Source organism: Danio rerio, chromosome 17 (assembly GCF_052040795.2).
Source record: "Danio rerio strain M-AB ecotype USA chromosome 17, GRCz13ab, whole genome shotgun sequence".
Classification (NCBI taxonomy): domain Eukaryota; kingdom Metazoa; phylum Chordata; class Actinopteri; order Cypriniformes; family Danionidae; genus Danio; species Danio rerio.
In genome coordinates this window covers 7,265,527-7,287,134 of record NC_141037.1, presented here as the reverse complement: position 1 = coordinate 7,287,134, position 21,608 = coordinate 7,265,527, and the positions used below count along the sequence as shown (strand labels likewise).

The 21,608-nt window shown below is 38.9% G+C and overlaps 1 protein-coding gene, 1 long non-coding RNA gene and 1 other non-coding gene across 5 annotated transcripts in view; 2 read left to right on the top strand and 1 right to left on the bottom strand.

The window, feature by feature from the left end:
• Positions 1–21,608, top strand: part of LOC141378504 (uncharacterized) — a 71,677-nt gene that overhangs the window by 7,873 nt on the left and 42,196 nt on the right. For both annotated transcript variants that reach the window (XR_015512964.1, XR_015512963.1), the window contains exon 2: positions 12,090–12,282. This is a non-coding gene — a long non-coding RNA (uncharacterized LOC141378504). The remainder of the gene's footprint in view (positions 1–12,089; positions 12,283–21,608) is intronic.
• trnal-cag (transfer RNA leucine (anticodon CAG)) lies at positions 813–895 on the top strand. Its single transcript has one exon. It is a non-coding gene; the product is annotated as a tRNA-Leu (tRNA).
• The window catches only part of LOC100535969 (transcriptional-regulating factor 1), a 47,712-nt gene continuing 34,293 nt past the window's right edge, over positions 8,190–21,608 (bottom strand). The window contains exons 9-15 of one of the 2 annotated variants that reach the window (XM_087289931.1): positions 20,517–20,620; positions 20,362–20,437; positions 20,126–20,214; positions 17,758–17,871; positions 16,121–16,216; positions 12,072–12,256; positions 8,190–8,668 (exon numbers count right to left, since the gene is read on the bottom strand). In XM_087289931.1, the coding sequence (XP_087146057.1) occupies positions 8,374–8,668; positions 12,072–12,256; positions 16,121–16,216; positions 17,758–17,871; positions 20,126–20,214; positions 20,362–20,437; positions 20,517–20,620 (959 nt within the window). In that variant the 3' untranslated portion in view covers positions 8,190–8,373. The remainder of the gene's footprint in view (positions 8,669–12,071; positions 12,257–16,120; positions 16,217–17,757; positions 17,872–20,125; positions 20,215–20,361; positions 20,438–20,516; positions 20,621–21,608) is intronic. The other variant, XM_087289933.1, reaches the window with a different exon arrangement.

Sequence of the window (21,608 nt, the reverse complement as noted above, 5' to 3'; positions counted from 1 at the left end):
TTGACTAGATATTTTCAAGACTAGGGGCTCAAGGAGCTAATAATTTTTGTCCTTATAATGGTGTTTAAAAAAAATTAAAAACTGCTTTTATTCTAACCGAAAATAAATAAATAAAAGACTTTCACCAGAAGAAAAAATATTATCAGACATACTATGAAAATGACCTTGCTCTGTTAAACATAATTTGGGAAATATTTAAGAAAGAAAATTTAAAGGGGGGCTAATAATTCTGACTTTGTGTGTGTGTGTGTGTGTGTGTGTGTGTGTGTGTGTGTGTGTGTGTGTGTGTGTGTGTGTGTGTATAGTTAAATATTTCCCTTTACGATAAATAACTAGTATTTTAAATGTGTAACACCTAGTTTTATTGGATTTTTTTGCTGTTATGTACTATAATTTATTTTTGTTCAGCACAGCATATTATGTGCAGTAAATAATGAACTGTACAATTATGTCTCATATGTTTCATTGACCGTTTTATGATGACTAAAATAAGACTGACTTGAATTTAAGTTGCTTCAATTTAAAAATGAAAATTGCAAAAATAGCTGAGATGTAGCTACGCTGCTATTGCTAAGTAGCTTTTAGCTTAGCTTGCTACATTTCATAGAGGGTAACTTTTAGCGTAGTTAAACTACATTTAAGTAGAGTAGCTAATAACTTAGCTCACTACTTTTTTAAAGTAGCTTGCCCAACACTGCTGATAACAATATTTATCACAATATGTGTACTAATTAGCCCAGTTTTGAGGAAACACTGTGCAACACGATGCTGGTACTATATAAAACAGCTAGCATGGAGGTAGCATGCAGCACGTCAGGATGGCCGAGCGGTCTAAGGCGCTGCGTTCAGGTCGCAGTCTCCCCTGGAGGCGTGGGTTCGAATCCCACTTCTGACAAGCACATTGTTTTTTTACCATAAATCGAATATAATACTCATTTTTACAACCTGCAGTGATAGTTTGTACATTTTTTTAGCCAAGCTTAGTTATCATTTGATTTAGACTTGATATTTTAGGAGCAGTCATGGAAATTTTAATAAACATCGCCATTTAGTAATCTTGTACAGTTTTACCATATAGTTATGTAGTTTATAGACTTTTATAGTCATTTATATAGGCTAATAATCGGTTTTGGTTTTTAACTTTTTAACATGGTGTCAGATTGCAAGTTCTGACTGAGCTTTTCAATCAGACTGAAATATTTCTTGTTATTGTCTCATACCCTGGTTACGATATGGTATAGTACTTTGTAAACTCAATCAGTTATTGACCGCATGTCAATTTTTGACAATTTAAAATATGTGCTCATGTACTGAATCATATATGATTATTTTGTCTCTTTATTTAAAACTTTAGGGCAAATGTTTGATTGGAAATGTTGAAACATTAAACAAGTATTAATAAAACAGTTTCCTAAAACTAATGATTACAGGTAAACATACAGGGGTTGGACAGTGAAACTGAAACACTGGTGAATTTAGTGTTGAGTTCATGCCTTTTGACCAACCTCGTGGCAAATCTTCATTGATTGCTTATTAAACCTTCACACTCTCCTTGAATGGTGCTATGTGCAGAGTTTTGCATAGAATATTGCAATGCACACAACATTATGCGCGACTCCACCGAGCAAAGACACCGACAAAGCACTTGAGTACTTTACTGTATTGTTTTTACTTTACACTTATTTTTTGTTGTCAGTGCACTTTTATTATGTGTTTTCTAATTCCTGTTGTTACTAACACTCGCAAAACACGGGAGGTACGCTGCAGGCGTAATCCTCACAACCTTCGTTCAATACATGTATCTACTATTTCACAACTCTCTCTCTCCGTGGGCCTCTGGAACTGTCAATCACCTGTTAACAAGGCTGATTTTATTACCTCCATAGCTACATATTCTGACTATAATCTCATGGCTCTAACTAAGACCTGGTTGAGGCCGGAGGACACTGCTACACATGCTTCTCTTTCTGCTAATTTCTCTTTTTCCCACACTCCTCGTCAGACAGGGAGAGGGGGTGGGACTGGACTACTAATTTCCAAAGAATGGAAATTTACTCTGATACCGTCCCTGCCAACAATCAGCTCCTTTGAATTCCATGCAGTCACCATTATCCACCCCTTCTACATAAATGTGGTTGTCATCTACCGCCCACCAGGTAAATTAGGTCACTTCCTAGATGAACTGGATGTTCTTCTCTCATCTTTTTCTAATTTTGCCACTCCCTTATTGGTGCTAGGTGACTTCAACATTTACGTTGACAAACCGCAAGCTGCAGACTTTCAGACTTTGCTTGCCTCTTTTGACCTAAAAAGAGCACCTACCTCTGCTACCCACAAATCAGGTAATCAGCTAGACCTTATTTACACACGACACTGCTTCACTGATCAAACAATAGTAACTCCACTACAAATATCTGATCATTTCCTTCTGTCTCTCAACATCCACATTACTCCTGAGCCGCCACACACTCCAACACTGGTTACCTTTCGCAGAAACCTACGATCTCTCTCACCCAATAGACTATCCACCATTGTTTCAGACTCTCTTCCTCCATCTCGCAAACTCACTGCACTTGATTCGAACAGTGCCACTAATACACTCTGCTCCACACTAGCATCATGTCTAGACCGATTATGTCCTCTTGCATCCAGGCCAGCCCGTGCCAGTCCTCCTGCACCCTGGCTCTCGGATGCTCTCCGTGAGCATCGCTCAAAACTTCGGGCTGCGGAGAGAATTTGGCGGAAAACTAAAAATCCTGCACATCTCTTAACATACCAAACTCTTCTGTCCTCTTTCTCAGCTGAGGTTACTTCTGCAAAGCAGACGTATTACCGTCTGAAAATCAACAATGCCACTAATCCTCGCCTACTTTTAAAAACATTTTCCTCCCTCCTCTATCCTCCTCCTCCACCCGCATCCTCCACACTTACTACTGATGACTTTGCTACATTCTTCTGCACCAAAACTGCAAAAATCAGTGCTCAATTTGCTGCACCTACAACAAACACGCAAGATACAACACCAACACCACACACACTCACCTCTTTTTCTCAGCTCTCTGAGTCTGAGGTGTCCAAACTTGTGCTATCTAGCCATGCAACCACCTGTCCACTCGATCCCATTCCCTCTCATCTCTTGCAAGCCATCTCTCCTGCAGTCATACCAACACTGACTCACATAATTAACACATCTCTTGACTCTGGTTTATTCCCCACTACATTTAAGCAGGCTAGGGTAACCCCACTGCTAAAGAAACCCAACCTGGACCATACACTACTTGAAAACTACAGACCAGTATCCCTGCTTCCATTCATGGCCAAGATTCTGGAGAAAGTAGTGTTCAATCAAGTTCTGGACTTTCTTACTCAAAACAATCTCATGGACAACAAGCAATCCGGCTTTAAGAAAGGCCACTCAACTGAGACTGCCCTGCTCTCGGTCGTGGAGGATCTCAGACTGGCTAAAGCAGACTCTAAATCATCAGTCCTCATTTTGCTGGACTTGTCAGCTGCTTTTGACACTGTCAACCACCAGATCCTGCTATCTACGCTTGAGTCACTGGGCGTTGCGGGCACTGTTATACAATGGTTCAGATCTTACCTCTCTGACAGGTCATTCAGGGTGTCTTGGAGGGGAGAGGTGTCCAACCTACAGCATCTAAACACTGGGGTACCTCAAGGCTCTGTTCTTGGGCCACTTCTCTTCTCCATCTACACATCATCTCTAGGACCAGTCATCCAGAGACATGGATTCTCCTACCACTGCTATGCTGATGATACCCAGCTATACCTCTCTTTTCATCCTGATGATCCCTCGGTTCCAGCTCGCATCTCAGCCTGCCTGTTGGATATTTCACACTGGATGAAAGATCATCATCTTCAGCTGAACCTCGCAAAAACGGAAATGCTTGTAGTTTCTGCCAACCCGACTCTACACCATAACTTTTCAATCCAGATGGATGGGGCAACCATTACTGCATCCAAAATGGTGAAAAGCCTTGGAGTAACGATTGATGACCAACTAAACTTCTCTGACCACATTTCTAGAACTGCTCGTTCGTGCAGATTTGCACTCTATAACATCAGAAAGATCCGACCCTTCTTATCTGAACATGCAGCTCAACTCCTTGTTTAAGCTCTTGTTCTCTCCAAACTGGATTACTGCAACTCTCTACTAGCTGGGCTTCCAGCTAACTCTATCAAGCCTCTTCAACTGCTCCAGAATGCAGCAGCACGAGTTGTCTTCAATGAACCTAAACGAGCACATGTCACTCCGCTGCTAGTCCGTTTGCACTGGCTGCCAGTTGCTGCTCGCATCAAATTCAAAACTCTGATGTTTGCCTACAAAGTGACTTCTGGCCTAGCACCTTCTTATCTGCACTTACTTCTGCAGATCTATGTGCCCTCCAGAAACTTGCGTTCTGTGAATGAACGTCGCCTCGTGGTTCCATCCCAAAGAGGGAAAAAATCACTTTCGCGAACGCTCACGCTCAATCTGCCCAGTTGGTGGAATGAACTCCCTAACTGCATCAGAACAGCAGAGTCACTCGCTATTTTCAAGAAACGACTAAAAACTCAACTATTTAGTCTCCACTTCACTTCCTAATCTGCAATTGCCTCTTTGAATATCACACTAACTGTACAAAAAAAAAAAAAAAAAAAAAATACTAATACTTCCCTTCTTAGACTTTACAGACCTGAAACTTGCCTTTAGTACTTATTCATTGTTGCTCTTAGTTGTGTAAATTGCTTCCTTGTCCTCATTTGTAAGTCGCTTTGGATAAAAGCGTCTGCTAAATGACTAAATGTAAATGTAAATGTAAATTATGGGTGACATATCAGAGCTCAAAAGAGGACAAATTGTTGGTGTGCATCTCTCCGGCTCTTCTGTGACCAAGACAGCAAGCCTTTGTTGATGTATCAAGAGCCACAGTATCCAAAGTAATGTCAGCAAACCACCAAGAAAAAGAGCCACATCTTATAGAACTGTGGATGCAAGAGGAAACTGTCTGAAAGGGATGTCTTACCTTAGCTGCCTAGCTCACTGCAGAATTAAATGTGCACATCAACTGTTTCCACCAAAGCTGTTCACCAGGAGCTCCACAGGATCAATATACATGGCTTACTGCTAAAGCCAACATTTAGTTACTCATACCAGTGCCAGACGTCGATTTCAATAGTGCCAACAGGCAAAATCTTGGACTGTGGACAGTGTGAAACATGTATTGTTTCCTGATGAGTCCACCTTCACTGTCTTTCCCACATTCGGGAGAGTCACAGTGTGGAGAAGCCTCAAACAAGCGTACCACCCAGACTGTTCTAGCCCAGAGTAAAACATGGTGGTGAATCACTGATGGTTTGGGCTGCAATATCACTGCAATCCCTATGTCAAATACTAGTGCTAGATGGACCCAACCATTCTGGAGGACCATGTGACCCGACAAAACAAACATTATATACTGAAGGAGGTGCCGTGTATCAGTATGATAATGCACCAATACACACAGCAAGACTAGTGACAATGGTTTGATGATCTTGAAAGTGAAGTTTAACATCTTCCATGGCCTACACATTGACCAGAACTTAATATTATTGAGCTACTTTGAGGCTTTTTGGAGAAGCGAGCCAGGAATCTTTTTCCTCCACCAGCATGACCTAGTGACCAGGCCACTATTCTGCGAGAAGAATGGCTCAATATCCCTCTGGCCACTGTGCAGTACTTGTATTTGTCATTCTCAAGAAAAATGAATGCTGTATTTGCTGCAAAAAGAGGCCCTACACTATACTAATGAATTACTTTGCTGTAAAACCAGGTGTTTCAGTTTCTTTGTCCAACCCCTGTAATTTATGCGTGCACATTTTTCACCATTCTGTTTCTACTTGCATCCTTGTGGTGGCATGTGAGCTCGTACACATTGCTTCTTTGCTCGGGCTTAACGTTAACGTTTTCCTTGATGTTTTTCAGCATTCAGACCCAATCGATTTTTTTTTTGTGGCGATGAGCAGAGTAAATTTGCAAAATTAGAGTTGCTCAAAATAGAAGATTGGCTCAAAATCCTTTTGACTACGGTGCAGGACTTGTATCTGTCATTCCTAAGACAGACTGATGTTGTGTTGGCCACAAAAGCAGACCCTACACCATGACTAATGAATTGTTGTGGTCTAAAACCAGGCGTTTCAGTTTCATTGTCCAACCCCTTTCCCCCTCATGCAATTTTTTTGACTATTCTGTTTCTAAATGCATCCCTGTGGTGGCATGTAAAGGCTCATACACACTGGGACGCTTTTTTTTGTTTGCGCTTATCGTCAGCGTTTTTTATGACGTTTTTCAGCATTCAAACCCAATCGTTCTCTTCTTTTTCTGTTTTTTTGTGGATATGAGCAAAGTGAATATGCAAAGTCACTCCCTGATGTTAGAGACCACTTAATGAACTTGCAAATCATGAAAGAAAAGTGAAATTAAAGTCACAGTCAAATCTTATTTGGTACTTTCCAAAATAACTCCCTCCTGTCGACATTATTCAGACCGCCTGATTTTTTTGCGATTCCTTAATCGCTGAATCCCTCGCAAAATCAACAAAAGGCCACAATTTTTTTGCGATCCTGCAAATTTCTTAATTTAAACGCAAAATGATTGAAAAAATTTTTAAAAATTAAATAATCTCATAAAACAAACAATTTAAAATCATGTTATCAAATTATATTATTTCAGTTTGCAATTAATTGTTTTGCATAAGTTATAGACGTTGTATACGCAGCGCACGTGATGTATTTAACATTCTCTCGAAAATTATGTTTTCCCTGCGCCCTCACTATCCTAACGTTACATAAAAGTGGGGGAAATTGTTTTGCAGCCTGTGCAGTAGGCAGACGTGAATGAAGCGTCAATCGTGAGTGATTCACAGCCCATTTACACAGGGCATCAGTGACAACGCGTCCAATTCACTTTGAATGGGTGACGTCAAGCGTTGCTGAAACTTAATTTTGGGTCCGTCTGCACTGCTTCAGCAGTGTTGCTCACTGCAGAAGTTAATACTTTTTCAACTTTTCAAGCACCAACGGAAGCGTTAGCCAATCAGATCGCTGTATGCAAATACACCAGCTCAGACAGTTGCCAATTGTTGACAAATTTCATTGGCTGACGCTGCTATGATGAATGCATCAGCCCCAACTTCAGACGCATCCTCTGTCAAGCGTTGACACTGAAGCCTTGTGTTGTTAATCATGTGAAGTCAATAAAAAAATGCATTTAGACATCCTGTGGTGCAAATTGAGATAATAATACTGTGCGAATTGGGCGCTTTGTGTGTTTAACACACTTCAAAAGAACGTGGGAGCAAACCTCTAACAAACAGAGCAATGGAACAGACAGAAAAGCAAGGTGCTTACAATGGAAGATTGGTTCCAGGATGATGGCCGCTAGATGTGGCCAAATTCATTATTTAATTTTCAGGTTAGTCCCTTTATTAATCTGGGGTCGCCACAGCGGAATGAACTCCCAACTTATCCAGCAAATGTTTTACGCAGCTGATGCCCTTCCAGCCTCAACCCATCACTGGGAAACATCCATACACACACATACACTATGGCCAATTTTAGCTTACCTAATTCACCTACAGCGCATGTCTTTGGACTTGTGAGGGAAACCGAAGCACCCGGAGGAAACCCACGCGAACACGGGGAGAACATGCAAACTCAACGTAAAAATGCTAACGGACCCGAACGAGGCTCGAGCGAGCAACCTTCTTGCTGTGAGGCGATTGTGCTACCGACTGCGCCACGGCATCGCGTGGCCAAATTAAAGGAAATTTTTTTTTGTCTGCAAATTTCTGGAAATTACCAGCACAAAATCATTATTCAAAATCACCAACAGAAAAAAAGCCTCGCTGCACCCTCTTCATCACTAAATGAAAGTGAAACTGTGTTCGCCTCGACCCTAAGTGGTGTTTACTGTAACTTCAGTAGCTTCAAGCACATGAACAAAAGTGCCAATCTCATTGGTGGAGCAGTTTTTGGTGTGGTGCATTAACTCAAAAATGACTGCGAGGTGTTTTTTTGTTGTTGTGGTTTTGCGCATTGATGTGCACAATCACATTAAACTCTGATGAAAAGCAGAATCGATAAGCATCCCGGTGTCATAAACAATGTATTTTGTGACCTCACCAAATAAATAAACAATGCACATAATATGAAACAATACATTTTTATTTCATACATATTATATATATATATATATATATATATTGTCACATTGCACCACCCTAGTGCCATAGCAATAGTTTTAATTTGCACAAAGTTATACTATTTACATAAATCAGTCTGGTTTGTAGTCTACAAAAAATCCCTGATTCTGTGTGCTCAATCTTTAAGCTACTAACTTGACATGAAGTTCAAACGACTCTGCAGGACAGGAAGTGACTTCAGCGAACAGTCCATTTCCTGTTCTGACTCGCTGCACATGTCATTTAAGGATGTTTTGGCCTCTGTGTTACTGTGATATGATAACGAGTGAAGGCGTATGGGCTCTTTTAGTGGCGTAACAGGGCAGCCAGGAGTCACAATCGCATGATCTTGCTTAGGAACTCCGGTAAAGTGCCACAGCAGTGTTTCTTCCTGCTGGCGGTGCGTCTTCATGTGGGCATTTCGACTTTTCACCTTCAAAAACACCCTGTGAAATGAAACATATATCATGAATTACACTACAGTGTGATTCAAAATCTAGGCCTGCACAATGTATCACAAAGTTATCGTGATCATTGTGTAAAAAATTTACGTATTGCAGATGTGTGATTAGATGACTTATTTTATCCTTTAGTTCATTCATTCATTTTCTTGTCGGCTTAGTCCCTTTATTAATCTGGGGTCGCCACAGCGGAATAAACCGCCAACTTATCCAGCAAGTTTTTACACAGCGGATGCCCTTCCAGCCGCAACCCATCTCTGGGAAACTTTATCCCTTAGTTGTTTATCTAAATTTGACTTTTATCCCCACCTCCCCAATAGTTGCTGTTCTGCTATTGGCTGGAGTAGCCCAAAGGTGAAAACAAATACTAATAGCAGGAGTCAAGATGAGAGAGGAAAATCAAAGAGTCTAAAATATAATTTGCACTTTTTTTTGTCTGAAGTCTGGCTGCATAACTGTGCAACACATATTTGTTAACTTGCGGGAAGGTAACACGTGCAGCCACACATGCCAGCTAGACAGTTCTTGGTAAAAAATGTATGGTCTCATTGTCCAAACCATGGTTTGGTGCGCCCTGTGATCCACGGTTCAGATTATGCATTATTAATATTCAGGCACGTGCACACATAGGGCTCAACCTGTGCAGTGCACATGCCCTTTTTAGTCTTTTAGTCCAAAATGATCAAAAGTGCCCCCGCGACACCCCCCTCCCCGCTACCGCCCTTCAGTTGGCGCGCGACAACACTGCTAATGAGTAAGCGCCTAACCCCCTTCCCCCCTTCACAGTATGCGCGCGACAACACCGCTGATCAGAACGCGCGCGACAACACCGCTGATCAGAACGCGCGCGACAACACCGCTGATCAGAACGCGCGCGACAACACCGCTGATCAGAACGCGCGCGACAACACCGCTGATCAGAACGCGCGCGACAACACCGCTGATCAGAACGCGCGCGACAACACCGCTGATCAGAACGCGCGCGGCAACACCGCTGATCAGAACGCGCGCGGCAACACCGCTGATCAGAACGCGCGCGGCAACACCGCTGATCAGAACGCGCGCGGCAACACCGCTGATCAGAACGCGCGCGGCAACACCGCTGATCAGAACGCGCGCGACAACACCGCTGATCAGAACGCGCGCGACAACACCGCTCTTCAGTACGCGCGACGACGACGACAACAACAACAACAACAACAACGACGACAACAACAACAACAACAACAACAACAACAACCCCCCCCCCCCCCCTTCTTCAAAAAATGTATCCTGCACATGCCCTTTGGACAGTCTCTGCACGGGCCTGTTTATATTGGTTTGTTAATAAAAACAACTGCAACAAAGCAGTTCCACCTTTGTACGCTTCCGATTACCTTTTATGCTCATTGCATGTGCGAAGACCTGTCCAATCACCTTTTAGTATGTAAATCTGGTGTTGACATCTCGTTTCCTCACATGTTGGTGTGTGTGTGGAGTTTATGTGGGTTTAAGCATGGCAAGTGAAGGAGGTGAGGCCAAATCACAGCGCATTGCCATCAGTGTTTCAAGTGACACAAAACAAAACAACTTTTTTTTGTTACTGTTGCAAAAATAGCTTAGATCAGTGGTCACTAACAGCCAGATCGAGGTCCGTGTCCAAACCAATCGGCAACCTTTCTCTCTCTCTCGGGAAGCAATACGGAAGTAACTAAAACTGCAATTCATCGGCTCGCCTTGGGGGGCTGGCTCCAGGAAATCCAGATGATTTCTGACTGCAATGGTTAATTGGCCAACTTTGCAGCTGATAAAAACATGTTTACAGCCTGGTACAAAAGATGGCTTTAGTGCATATAGCCATGATTACCTTTCATGACAACTGAGAGGGGGTGAATTGTCTTATAACTCATCCGTTTCCTTTTTATTAACTTATTTTAAGTATGCATATTTAAGGCCGTGGCCACTTGAGTGACAGGTCTCGCTGGTCGCTGTCTCGTCACCTCAGCTGATTCCGGCTCATTAGCCGCTGAACTCGGTATATTCATCAAACTTTTGTTTCAGTTGATGCTTTTTTACACAGTCAGTTGCCTTTTGGAATGATTTCCTGCAATTATCAGATGATACGGCATGCTGTGTGCACTTAATTATGCTCACAAACCGTTTAAGTTGCCTCTATTTCCCACGTGAGTGAATTTATATACTTATATACCATATCTATAAATGTATTTGTTTTATTTGAGATTATTTATCATTTATAATTTTCTTTAGACCTATAAAGCACTCTTGAATCTGATAGATTGATTAGCTGTAGGCTCTCACAGTCAACTTAAACACTGTCATACAGTGTTATGCCTGGATTTCATAAATAGCCTTGTATTTACTAGCACAGACTATATCGTAATGTACTATATACTATAATATATACTATATAGTAATTTGCGTTTTCCTCCTATTGAAAAACATCTTAAGTACAATGCTTAGTGGCTCAATGTGTACCAACAATGTTTTTAAAAGTCTAAACACTTTTTTTGATATAGTGTACAACCCAGCACATGTGGTCAGAACACAAACGAGTCGCAGGCAACATGTTCTATAAAAATGTTGACAGAGATTTGTGATGTAAGATTTATATCGGAGAATTAATTGAATGTATATTTTCTGGGGAGCGATCGATTTGAGGTAGCCTGCTATTTTTATTTAACTGAAGAAAAAAACATGACTGAAAAACACATCCTATGCTGGTTTAAAAGGACTTAGTCAGTGTTTTTGTTTTGTAATCTGCATTTGTAATTTAAGTGCTAGTGTAATCTAGGGCAGGTCTATTTATTTTATTCTTTTTATTTAGTTTATTTTACACGTCAGTTAATTTTTTTCATTGACTAATAATTCTATATTAATCTGGCCAGTTAACGGTTACTATTCGATCAACGAGTGTTGGTTGTTGATTGACAAAATTAATTGAAATGAGCATTAGGCATGGGCCGGTATAAGATTCTGACGGTATGATAACCTTAGATATAAATATCACGGTTTCTCTGTATGGAGATAACGGCTCTAAAATATATTCTTTTTAAATGTCTGGATAAAAATTAAAATATATTTTAATTTAAGAAACATTTAAAAACAAGACTAACATCTCATGCTAATGAGGGAGAGATGGTCATTTGTGGGCGAGACTTTCCCCCTCTGATGACACTTACAAAAGAGAATGTCAATCAAAGTGTTTCTGCAGTTTTGGTTCAAGTCAGATTATGAAAAATAAAATTAATAAATTGTTACCATTAGAAGCTGGTTATATTCACAGACTGACACTTATTAGGCTTCAAAATCCCTGATAAAAGTGATTTTTGCACAGTAGCTCTTCTTTAATGAAGATGTTTTTTGGGTTTTGACTCAGGATGTGGCTTACTTTCCACACTCTGTGCAGGGGAAGACGAGGGCCAAATCGGTGTCTCCGCTGGTCGTGCTGTTGGATGGAGAACTTCTCACAGAAGCCGAACCCAAAGTCTCGGTCAGAGCAGATGGTCTGTTTTCTGCTGGAGAGCTGCAGAGCAGACGGAGATTGTTCTGGGTCCACGTTTCTTCATTTGTCTGCTGGGAGAATCATAGAAACACATGGGGTAATTGACATTTGTATATAGTTGAAGTCAAAATTATTAACCCCCCTGAAATGTTTTTCCCTCCCAATTTCTCTTTAACTGATTTTTTTTTTTTAACCCATTTCAAAACATATTAGTTTGAATAACTCATTTCTAATAACTGGTTTCTTTTATCTTTGTCATGATGACAGCACATATTATTGGACTAGATTTTTTTCAAGATACTAGTATTCAGCTTAAAGTGACATTTAAAGGCATAACTAGGTTAATTAGGCAGGTTAGGGTAATTAGGCTAATTATTGTATCACGATGGTTTGTTCTGTAGACAATCAAAAAAAAAATTGCTTAAGGGGGCTAATAATATTGACGTTAAAAAGGCTTTAAAAAATTAAAAACTGCTTTTATTCTAGCCAAAATAAAACAAATAAGTAAAAATATTATAGGAAATACAGTGAAAAGTTTCTTGTTCTGTTAAACATTTGGAAAATATTTTAAAAAGGAAAACTTATTTTGGATGTGATAATGGTTTGACAGCAATATAATTAGGTGCAATCCCAATTCTATTTTTGGACCCCTTCCCCTTGGCCCTTAAAACTGAGTGTGAAGGGGAAGGGATACAAAATGTACCCCAAAGAAGTGGGACAGCAGTACAGCACCTGTACACATCATCATATGTCATCGCAATCTCTTGCTTCATATGAGATCAGACGATCTCGACTGCTGTAGTTATTCCAGTTGTGCTATTTTTTGGTATTTATCTTCAGGAAATCACCGAAGGCATATATTATGTTATCATGACAATATAATGTGGCAATAAGATCATAACTGTTCTGCACATTTACGAAGTGGCCATATTCATCAATGTAAACACACCAAAAACAACATTAACATTATAGCAGACACTATTAAAGCTCATTCACAGCCACTAGACATTACTGACAGGGGATTTGAGTGTCATCGAGTGTCAGAATGTTGTGGGACTGCTGTACAGGAGTTATTTTTATGGATTATAGATTGCGAAATTTAGCGGGTTTTATTTTAGCGTTTCTTTTAAAGCATGACAGTAAAACATGAATGCGTTTATGAATATATTAAAACATGTGCTTGTTTGTTGTAAAAATTTGTAATAATGACAAAAATACTAATTTGTGGACCTTCTTACTTCCTGGTGCAACTATTCTGCCTTTGTGGCTTGTGTATTCTGGGAAATATTCTCACCCCTTGGTTTCGAGTTTGGTCCTGAAAAATCTTCATCTGAAGGGGTATCTAGCCCAACTCCTTCAAGCTAAAGAGATTGGGACACCCCTACCCCTCTACGGGAACGCGCAAATTGAGAGGTAAGGGGAAGGGCTTAGGGGTAGAATTGGGATTGGGCCTAATATCTTGCCTACTGGAAAATATTTGAATTTCATTTTCCGCATTAAATTTCATCTGCAACAACAGTGACTACATTTACATGGACATCAGTAATCAAATTATTTGCCTTAATCTGAATAAGACAATAATATAATGAAGGTGTTAACATGAGTTGCTCTTTAAATGTTCCTTTCAAGATACAGTTTTACATGTTATAGCACATAATTTGATTATTAATGTTTCATTCTTAGTTTTACATTCTTAGCTGCAGTTCGGCAGTTTCACTTTCTTTCAGGAACATTTCGTGCATGCCACAATGAACAACTGAGGTACTAGATGTGAGTATGAAGTAAAGACTGGGGGAAGAGTGTTGTTTTAATGGAGCTTGATAACGTACACCGAATGTCATCTGTGGTCCTTTACTGACTCAGTATAGGTACAGAGAGAGAATAGTGTCAAACAGCCGTGTGTGTATAGACTATCCTGTCACAAAATGCTGTGAGAAAAAAGTCCTACATGACTGTAAGAGCCTACTCACACCATGCTATCCGAACCGTGCCCAGGCCCGTTACCCGGATCGTTTGAGAAGTGTGAGTGCGCTGAATAGGGCTCAGGCACGGTTCACTTGGCCGGCCCTGGCCCGGTTGGAAGAGGTGTGCCTGAGCGCGATTCACTTGGGCTTTGGCGCGGTACGCTTGTGTGTGAGTGCAAAATGCGCCTAAGGCCAAAACTGAAAGTGAGACGTGACTTTTAAGGGACTGTTTAATATGGATTATTTAATCATTCTTACTGTTCAGTGAACGCAAACTGCCGTAGAGTATAAAAGACACAAACCCATCACTGCACGACAGCTGCACCTTCAGCAAACCTCCTAATTCCTGCAGCACGAGGACTTTGTGACTGTTTATAAGCGTCAAAAGTGGCGGATCTGTTCAGTAAAATATTTGATTGCGTGTTACCACATCCCAAACGACTTAAATTATGTAACTAAAGAAATCTCCACGAGAGCGCTTCTCCTCTGTTAAACTGAACAGCACATCATCGATGACGTAAGCGTGACCAGGCCGAATGTAATTTAAAAATCGGCATATTCCACATGCCTTAATGCCACTTCTGTTTAGTTCGATTATGACTTAAGTTGGATTTAGGTAATAAAAAATTCACTGTTTACATGGTAGACTGGTAGACTCTTAATCAGAGTATTGCCTTAATCGAATTACAATCAGATTATTGGTGTCCAAGTGTCCATGTAAATGTACTCACTGTGAACTTTTATGGACGATTTGTTCATTAACCTCTAAATGCATAATTATGCAAACACCTGAGATTTATCTTGAAACCCAACAGGCACAGAACGTCAACATGACATCAGATTGACTTTGTACACCTACGTCGTAGAGACAATAGCCCCTTTCACACATACAGACCTTTCTGGAAAATTACTGGCAATTTTCCGGAAAGGTTGTATGTGTTAACAGGCCCTTTTTGAAAATACTGGTAAATTCGTTCCGGCTATTTTCCAGAAAGAGAAGTTGTAACATTACCGGTAATTTGCCGGAATGCTGCGCTGTGTGAATGCAGAAGGCAGATTGCTGGTAAAGTCTTTCCGTAAATTTTCCAGATATTTACCGGTATCACTGTGTGAAAGGGGCTATTGCAATTTGTTTGGAGACAAAAATCGTTGACGCAAGAACCCAACATTAGGGCGACATCAATATCCAACGTCCAACCTAAAATCAACCAATTATCAATGTCTAATGATGTTACAGCTTGGCGTTGTGTGGACGTTAACAATATGACATTGGCTTTTGGTCACCATACCTGATGAATAAATGTCAGTATTTAACGTCAATATGAAGTTGGTTTAAGATGTTGGCTCGATGTTGGATTTTGGTCACTTTCTAACACAACCTAAAATCAACAATATATCAGCGTCCTTTGACGGCGTTATTGGATGTTAGACTAAAATAAATAGAAATGATATATGAAATAAACGTGGGCGATGTGACAAAATGATTAACAGGGCACGTACTAACTAACTAACTAACTAACTAACTAACTAACTAACTAAGCAACATAACAATGCATTAATAAGGAAGTAGTATGCCCAAAAGCTTGCACACTCTTCTGTTACACACTTAAAAGTATGTACACTAATAACAGTAGTATAAGTAGGCATATGTAAAATACATAAGTATATTTAGCATATATAAAACACTAAAGATGTGTCTTCTAGGGCATTGCTACGGTGTTGCTATGGTGTTCTATGTGCTTTGGAACATGTTTCTATGGTCGGTAAGTTGTCCTTGCTGGTTGCTAGGGGACTGATATACAATCACACTACCTTGATTAGTTCACAGGACACAGATGAGCAAGATCATGAGATCACAGAACGCGGAGGAGTAATTTATAGAAAAGGTGTGAGCGTACTAGTAAATGACAGGAAGGGGAGGAAGCACCTATAGGGGTTTCAGTATGTAAAGCAGCCCACAGATGTACTCACTTCACAGACAAACGCAGCGCTGGAGTTTTCTGAGTCCCTGCTTTTGCTGATGGATTCTTTCTTCGGTTCGCTGTGGTTGTTTGTTGCCCAGTCTCCCTAATTCATGAATATACAGTATATGCATTAAAATAGGTACTCATACAGCTAACTTGTTTTCACAATAATTGATAATCAGTTAGATGTAAATAAATTAGTATGCTGAAAAACCATTTTCATTTAAATATTGATTGCACATTTCTTCAATAATCACAGGTAAATGGTCAGTGGTGCATTAATGTGAAATAATAAATAAATAAATAAATAAATAGAAATTAACTTGCCATTATTATTTATAAACTTACCAGCAAGAATAAACTTGCCATTGTTTTGCTCTTGTAATCATCAGACCTAAATATAATTTTAAAATAAATAAAATAATATGTGTATATAAAATTTATTTTATTTATTTAATTATCAAATAAAAATAATTGAAAATTTGTATTTAAAGTTGAAGTCAGAATTATTAGCTGCCTTTAAAATTTTCTTTCTTTTTTAAATATTTCCCAAATGATGTTTAATACATCAAGTAAATTTTCACAGCATGTCTGATAATGTTTTTTTCTGGAGAAAGTCTTATTTGTTTTATTTCGGCTAGAATAAAAGCAGTTTTTAAACTTTTTAAAGCTATTTTAAGGACAAAATTATAAGTCCCTTTAAGCAATTTTTTTCCCAATAGTCTACAGTAAAGAGCGCTACATTTTGAATCCCGCTTTTGCCAGGTTTTAGCCCGAACCCGACCGCTCCCGCTTATATTTAGAATTTGTTGTCCCGCTGCCCGACCAGCCCCGTTTTCTACCCGCTGCACCCGTTCCCGCTAAAGAGCGGGGGGAAGTACAAAACCAAAAACCATCCAGCTATACAGTCCACACAGCCTGTCTATATAAACACACACACACACATAAGCACCAAGTGACACACACATACATAGGCATCACACACTCACACAGCAAAAAACAAGCTAAACGCAGCATTCACGCTGTCTCATTCACACACAGCTCGCTCGGGAGTGGGAAGCGATATTGCTAGATGTTCCGCTCCAGTCCAAAATTAAATTAGTTACTGACCGCTCCCGCGATTTATTCGGAAATTTATTCCCACGCCAATGCAGACCTCTTGCCTACAGAACTAGTTTAGTTAAACTGATTAACCTAGTTAAGCCTTTAAATGTCACTTTAAGCTGTATAGAAGTGTCTTGAAAAATATCTAGTCAAATATTATTTACTGACATCATGATAAAATAAATCAGTTATTAGAGATGAGTTATTAAAACTATTATGATTAGAAATGTGCAGAAAAAATCTCTCCGTTAAACAGAAATTCGGGCAAAAAAACGAGAGCTAATTATTCGGGGGGTTTTAATTATTCCGACTTTAACTGAATATGCACAAACATAATATTGTAAAGCTTCCTATAGTAAATATTAATTTAAATGAGAGATTTGTGAGGGGTGAACGGGTATATATTCAGCACTGGATTTAGCTTTCTAATATAACACAGTGCATTCACTTTAAAGTGTTTCTTACAGTAAATGTCCTAAAAGAGAGGCAAAATCAGTGATATGAGATTCACAGGACTATTAAAGCCATGTCCATACTCACCCGCACATCTTGAACTGGAGTAGCCAGAGCCGTACTGACTCTCGAGCACAAACGCAAACGTTTTTTCCACGTGTAATAGTACTCCACACACTGAGCCACAGACTTTGTCTTGACCTAAATAAGTACAAAGCACAGTCTTACAATCACCAAACCACAGTGTCACAATAGAATGCTCATATATTCAATTAAGACAAAAGATTATTTTAAAATGTATTTAATGAGGCTCGTTGGCTCAGTGGTTAGCACTGTAGCCTCACGGCAAGAAGGTTGCTGGTTCGAATTCCCGCTAGGCCAGTTGGCATTTCTGTGTGGAGTTTACATGTTCTCCCTGTGTTGATGTGGTTTTCTCCGGTTTCACCCACAGTCCAAACACATGCGCTATAGGTGAATTGAGTAAACAAAAATTGGCCGTAGTGTATGTCAGTGCTTCCCATACACTTTATAACTTTATAAATTAGCCCCAGAAAGGCGATAGAAAATGAATGAATGAATTATCCTTTTGCACTTTTTTTTGTATCTGCCTAATATAAACAAACACACTCAAGCGATTCACTACTCTACCCATTTCATACTGCTCATTCTGTGTGCACACAGTCTTATGTGCTCTGCAGACCCACAGAGACCCACACCTTTTGCGTCCAGCCAGGATTTCTAAATCTACTAAAATGTCCGGGATTTGGTTTTGCTTTTGTTTTCTAAGCTGTCACTAATTTTATGCGCAGAGCTGCGAGAGAGACATTAAATAATAAATTCTTTATGCTAAACCAGTGGTTCTTAAACATTTTTCACCAAGTACCACCTTACAAAAAATTGTCTCTCCAAGTACCACCATAATGACCGGTATTGGGATACAGTAGCGTAGTAGACCTAATTAAGCAGCTACAGCACTCCACAGTTCAAAAACATAGCAGATTAATTCTTCTTCTTAGGAATATTTAGTATTGTCAGCCACGTTAAACATTATAAATAGTTTGAACATTAACACTGTACTGTGCTTACAGGTAAAAATTAATAAAACGTCAATGTTTAAATTAAAATGGGCTTTTTAAAGGTAATTAAAAATGGCACTTTTCTTAAAAAGAAAAAAAAACAATGCTATACTTAAATGTAAAGTATCATCATAAAGTAGCCTATTCATTAAAACCTGCAAATGTTCTTTGGACCTTATAAATAGGCTATATGTCATCATATTCATATAGAAAATCTTTTTGATAAATTTTGAAACATATAATGCATGTATCTATGACTTAATTGTATATCTTTGAAATTTAAACATCAACTTCTATTTTAGATGTATTAATTGGATTTAAATATTTAAATTAGATCTGTTTACTGCATGTTAGAATATAGGCTATTTGTGTCAGAAAAGCAAGTGATTTAACTATACCTGTCAACATTGGGATATAAAAATACGAGATGCGCCCCAAACAACAGTTACAAATATGAGGAGGAAATTAGCTTCAAATGAGAGAATACATAACAAACATTAGAAAATAAAAAATAAAAGGCTTAGCCTATTAGAATCAATTTAATAATCACACTGGTGTTATAGTATGCGTTAAAAGTGTTAATTTTTTACTTTAATTATTCAGCGATTCCTCTGCCTACCTCTAGAAGGAAGCCTGCGTACCACTAGTTGTTACACGTACCACAGTTTGAGAACCACTGATCTAAACGACTCAGAAAAACTTTACTAAATACTCGAAGAACGAAATTACATCTAAATTGGCGGCAGAATATTTGTACACCATTAGAAATGGCTAATCAACTCATTCATCTTATTTAAATAATCTCAACGTTTTATTCTTGTAATTATTACATTTTTTTGAGGTATTGTCTATATTTCTGTCATTTATTTCTCATTTGCTGTATATTTTATTAATTTAATGATGGCAATATTATACAAAATGTCATGCCAACAAAGCAACCTGAACTTGACTGAGTGATTTGACCTGTCGGGGTAGATTTTATTTATTTATTTATTTATTTATTTATTTATTTATTTATTTCAAGTCCTTTTTTTTAATTTAACCCATTGAAAAGATAAAGTTTAAACAGATAATGATAAAAATAGTGTTCAAAATCAAATTATGTTTTGTTTGTGGCATATAGTTAACTCTTTATGTGCTGTGGGTTAAAAGTGCTTCAATCCGGCTACCACCGCAAGTATATTTCAAACCTTTGGGTAGCACTGTATGTGATTGAATGCGAGAGTGTATGGGTGTTTCCCAGTACTGGGTTGTGGCTGGAAGGTCATCTGCTGAGTAAAACATATGCTAAAATAGTTGGCGTTTCATTCCGCTGTGGTGACCCCTGATGAATCAGGGACCAAGCCTTAGATAAATGCATAAATGTATTTAATAAATACCATTTTCTGGACAAGATAGAAGTCTTTGTGATGAAGCAGAAGTGCTTTGTTTAGCTGCCGTTTCTCCTGAAGCGTCCATCTGTCCGATCCTAGTCAATGAGAACAAAATACTGTCATTTCCATGATCAGATGTGTAATGTAAATGTGTAATGCATCATTTCGGTGTTTCCTCAGGATGGAAATGATCTTTTGGTTTTGCATATGAAGAAACCACACAGTTCTTTGAAAAGTCACACCTGCGTAATGGTAGTCTGTTTTGAGGTTGGATGTGTGTCTGATCAGCGTGGGCAGGAGGAGCTTTTCAACTGTATTCTGAAACACAATAGTCTTTTTAAGGCTTTTTAGAGGATGAGTATTAGTGCAAGGAGTTGTTAGTAAGAGAAATACCAACCATAATGTCTCCTCTGCACTCAAAGAGACAGTGAAGGACATATTCTGTGTTCGCTCCTCCACCTGGTAGCACACTCGAACAAGCCATTTTCAGAAGATTGTCCACTGAAAGAAGGAAAAAGTCAGTGGTAATCAGATTTAGGTTCTTTTAGGTTCTCGTGTTAGCAGACCACTGTAATTCACACATGTGAGTTCAGCGATGCTCTCATAGCGGGGAAATGGAAACAAAACCTTCGTTGCAGCACATTTATAAACGCAACACTGACAACCCGTGTCTCCAAACAATTCTTCTTCTTCAACTTGTTGTAATTACGGTTGGCAACACAATGTGGCGTCTCTCTGCCGTCTGAACACTGTAACAGGTCTTCGAAGCTTTCATGCATATTAATAAAGTTGCACCTTATTCACAATAGAGCGCGCTGATTGGTTCGAACCAAGTTTTTCCCATGAGATAATGATGAAAACTCAAAGATGTCACGTTGTACCCGCCGGTACAGACATCCAATCTCCACTCTGGAATTTACATAAGGGTCCTATTGCCGTGATTTATTTTTGCCATGATGACAGCACATAATATTTGATAATAATATTCCTAGACAGCTTAATGTAATATTTTAAGGCTAAACTAGGTTAATTAGGTTAACTAGGCAGGTTATGGTAATTAGGCAAGTCATTGTATAGAGATAGTTTGTTCTGTAGAGTATCGAAAAAAAATTTAACTTAGAGGGGCTAATAATTTTGTCCTTAAAATGGTGTTTAAAAAATTAAATACTGCTTTTATTCTAGTCGAAATAAAACAAACAAGACTTTCTCCAGAAGAAAAAAATATTATCAGACATACTGTGAAAATTTCCTTGCTCTGTTAAACATCATTTGAAAAAAAAAAATAACCCAAAGGGGACTAATAATTCTAACTAACTAATAGCTTCATCTGTGTGTGTATGTATGTATGTATGTGTATATATATATATATATATATATATATATATATATATATATATATATATATATATATATATATATACATACATACATACATACATACATACATACATACATACATACATACACACACACACATACACACACAGTT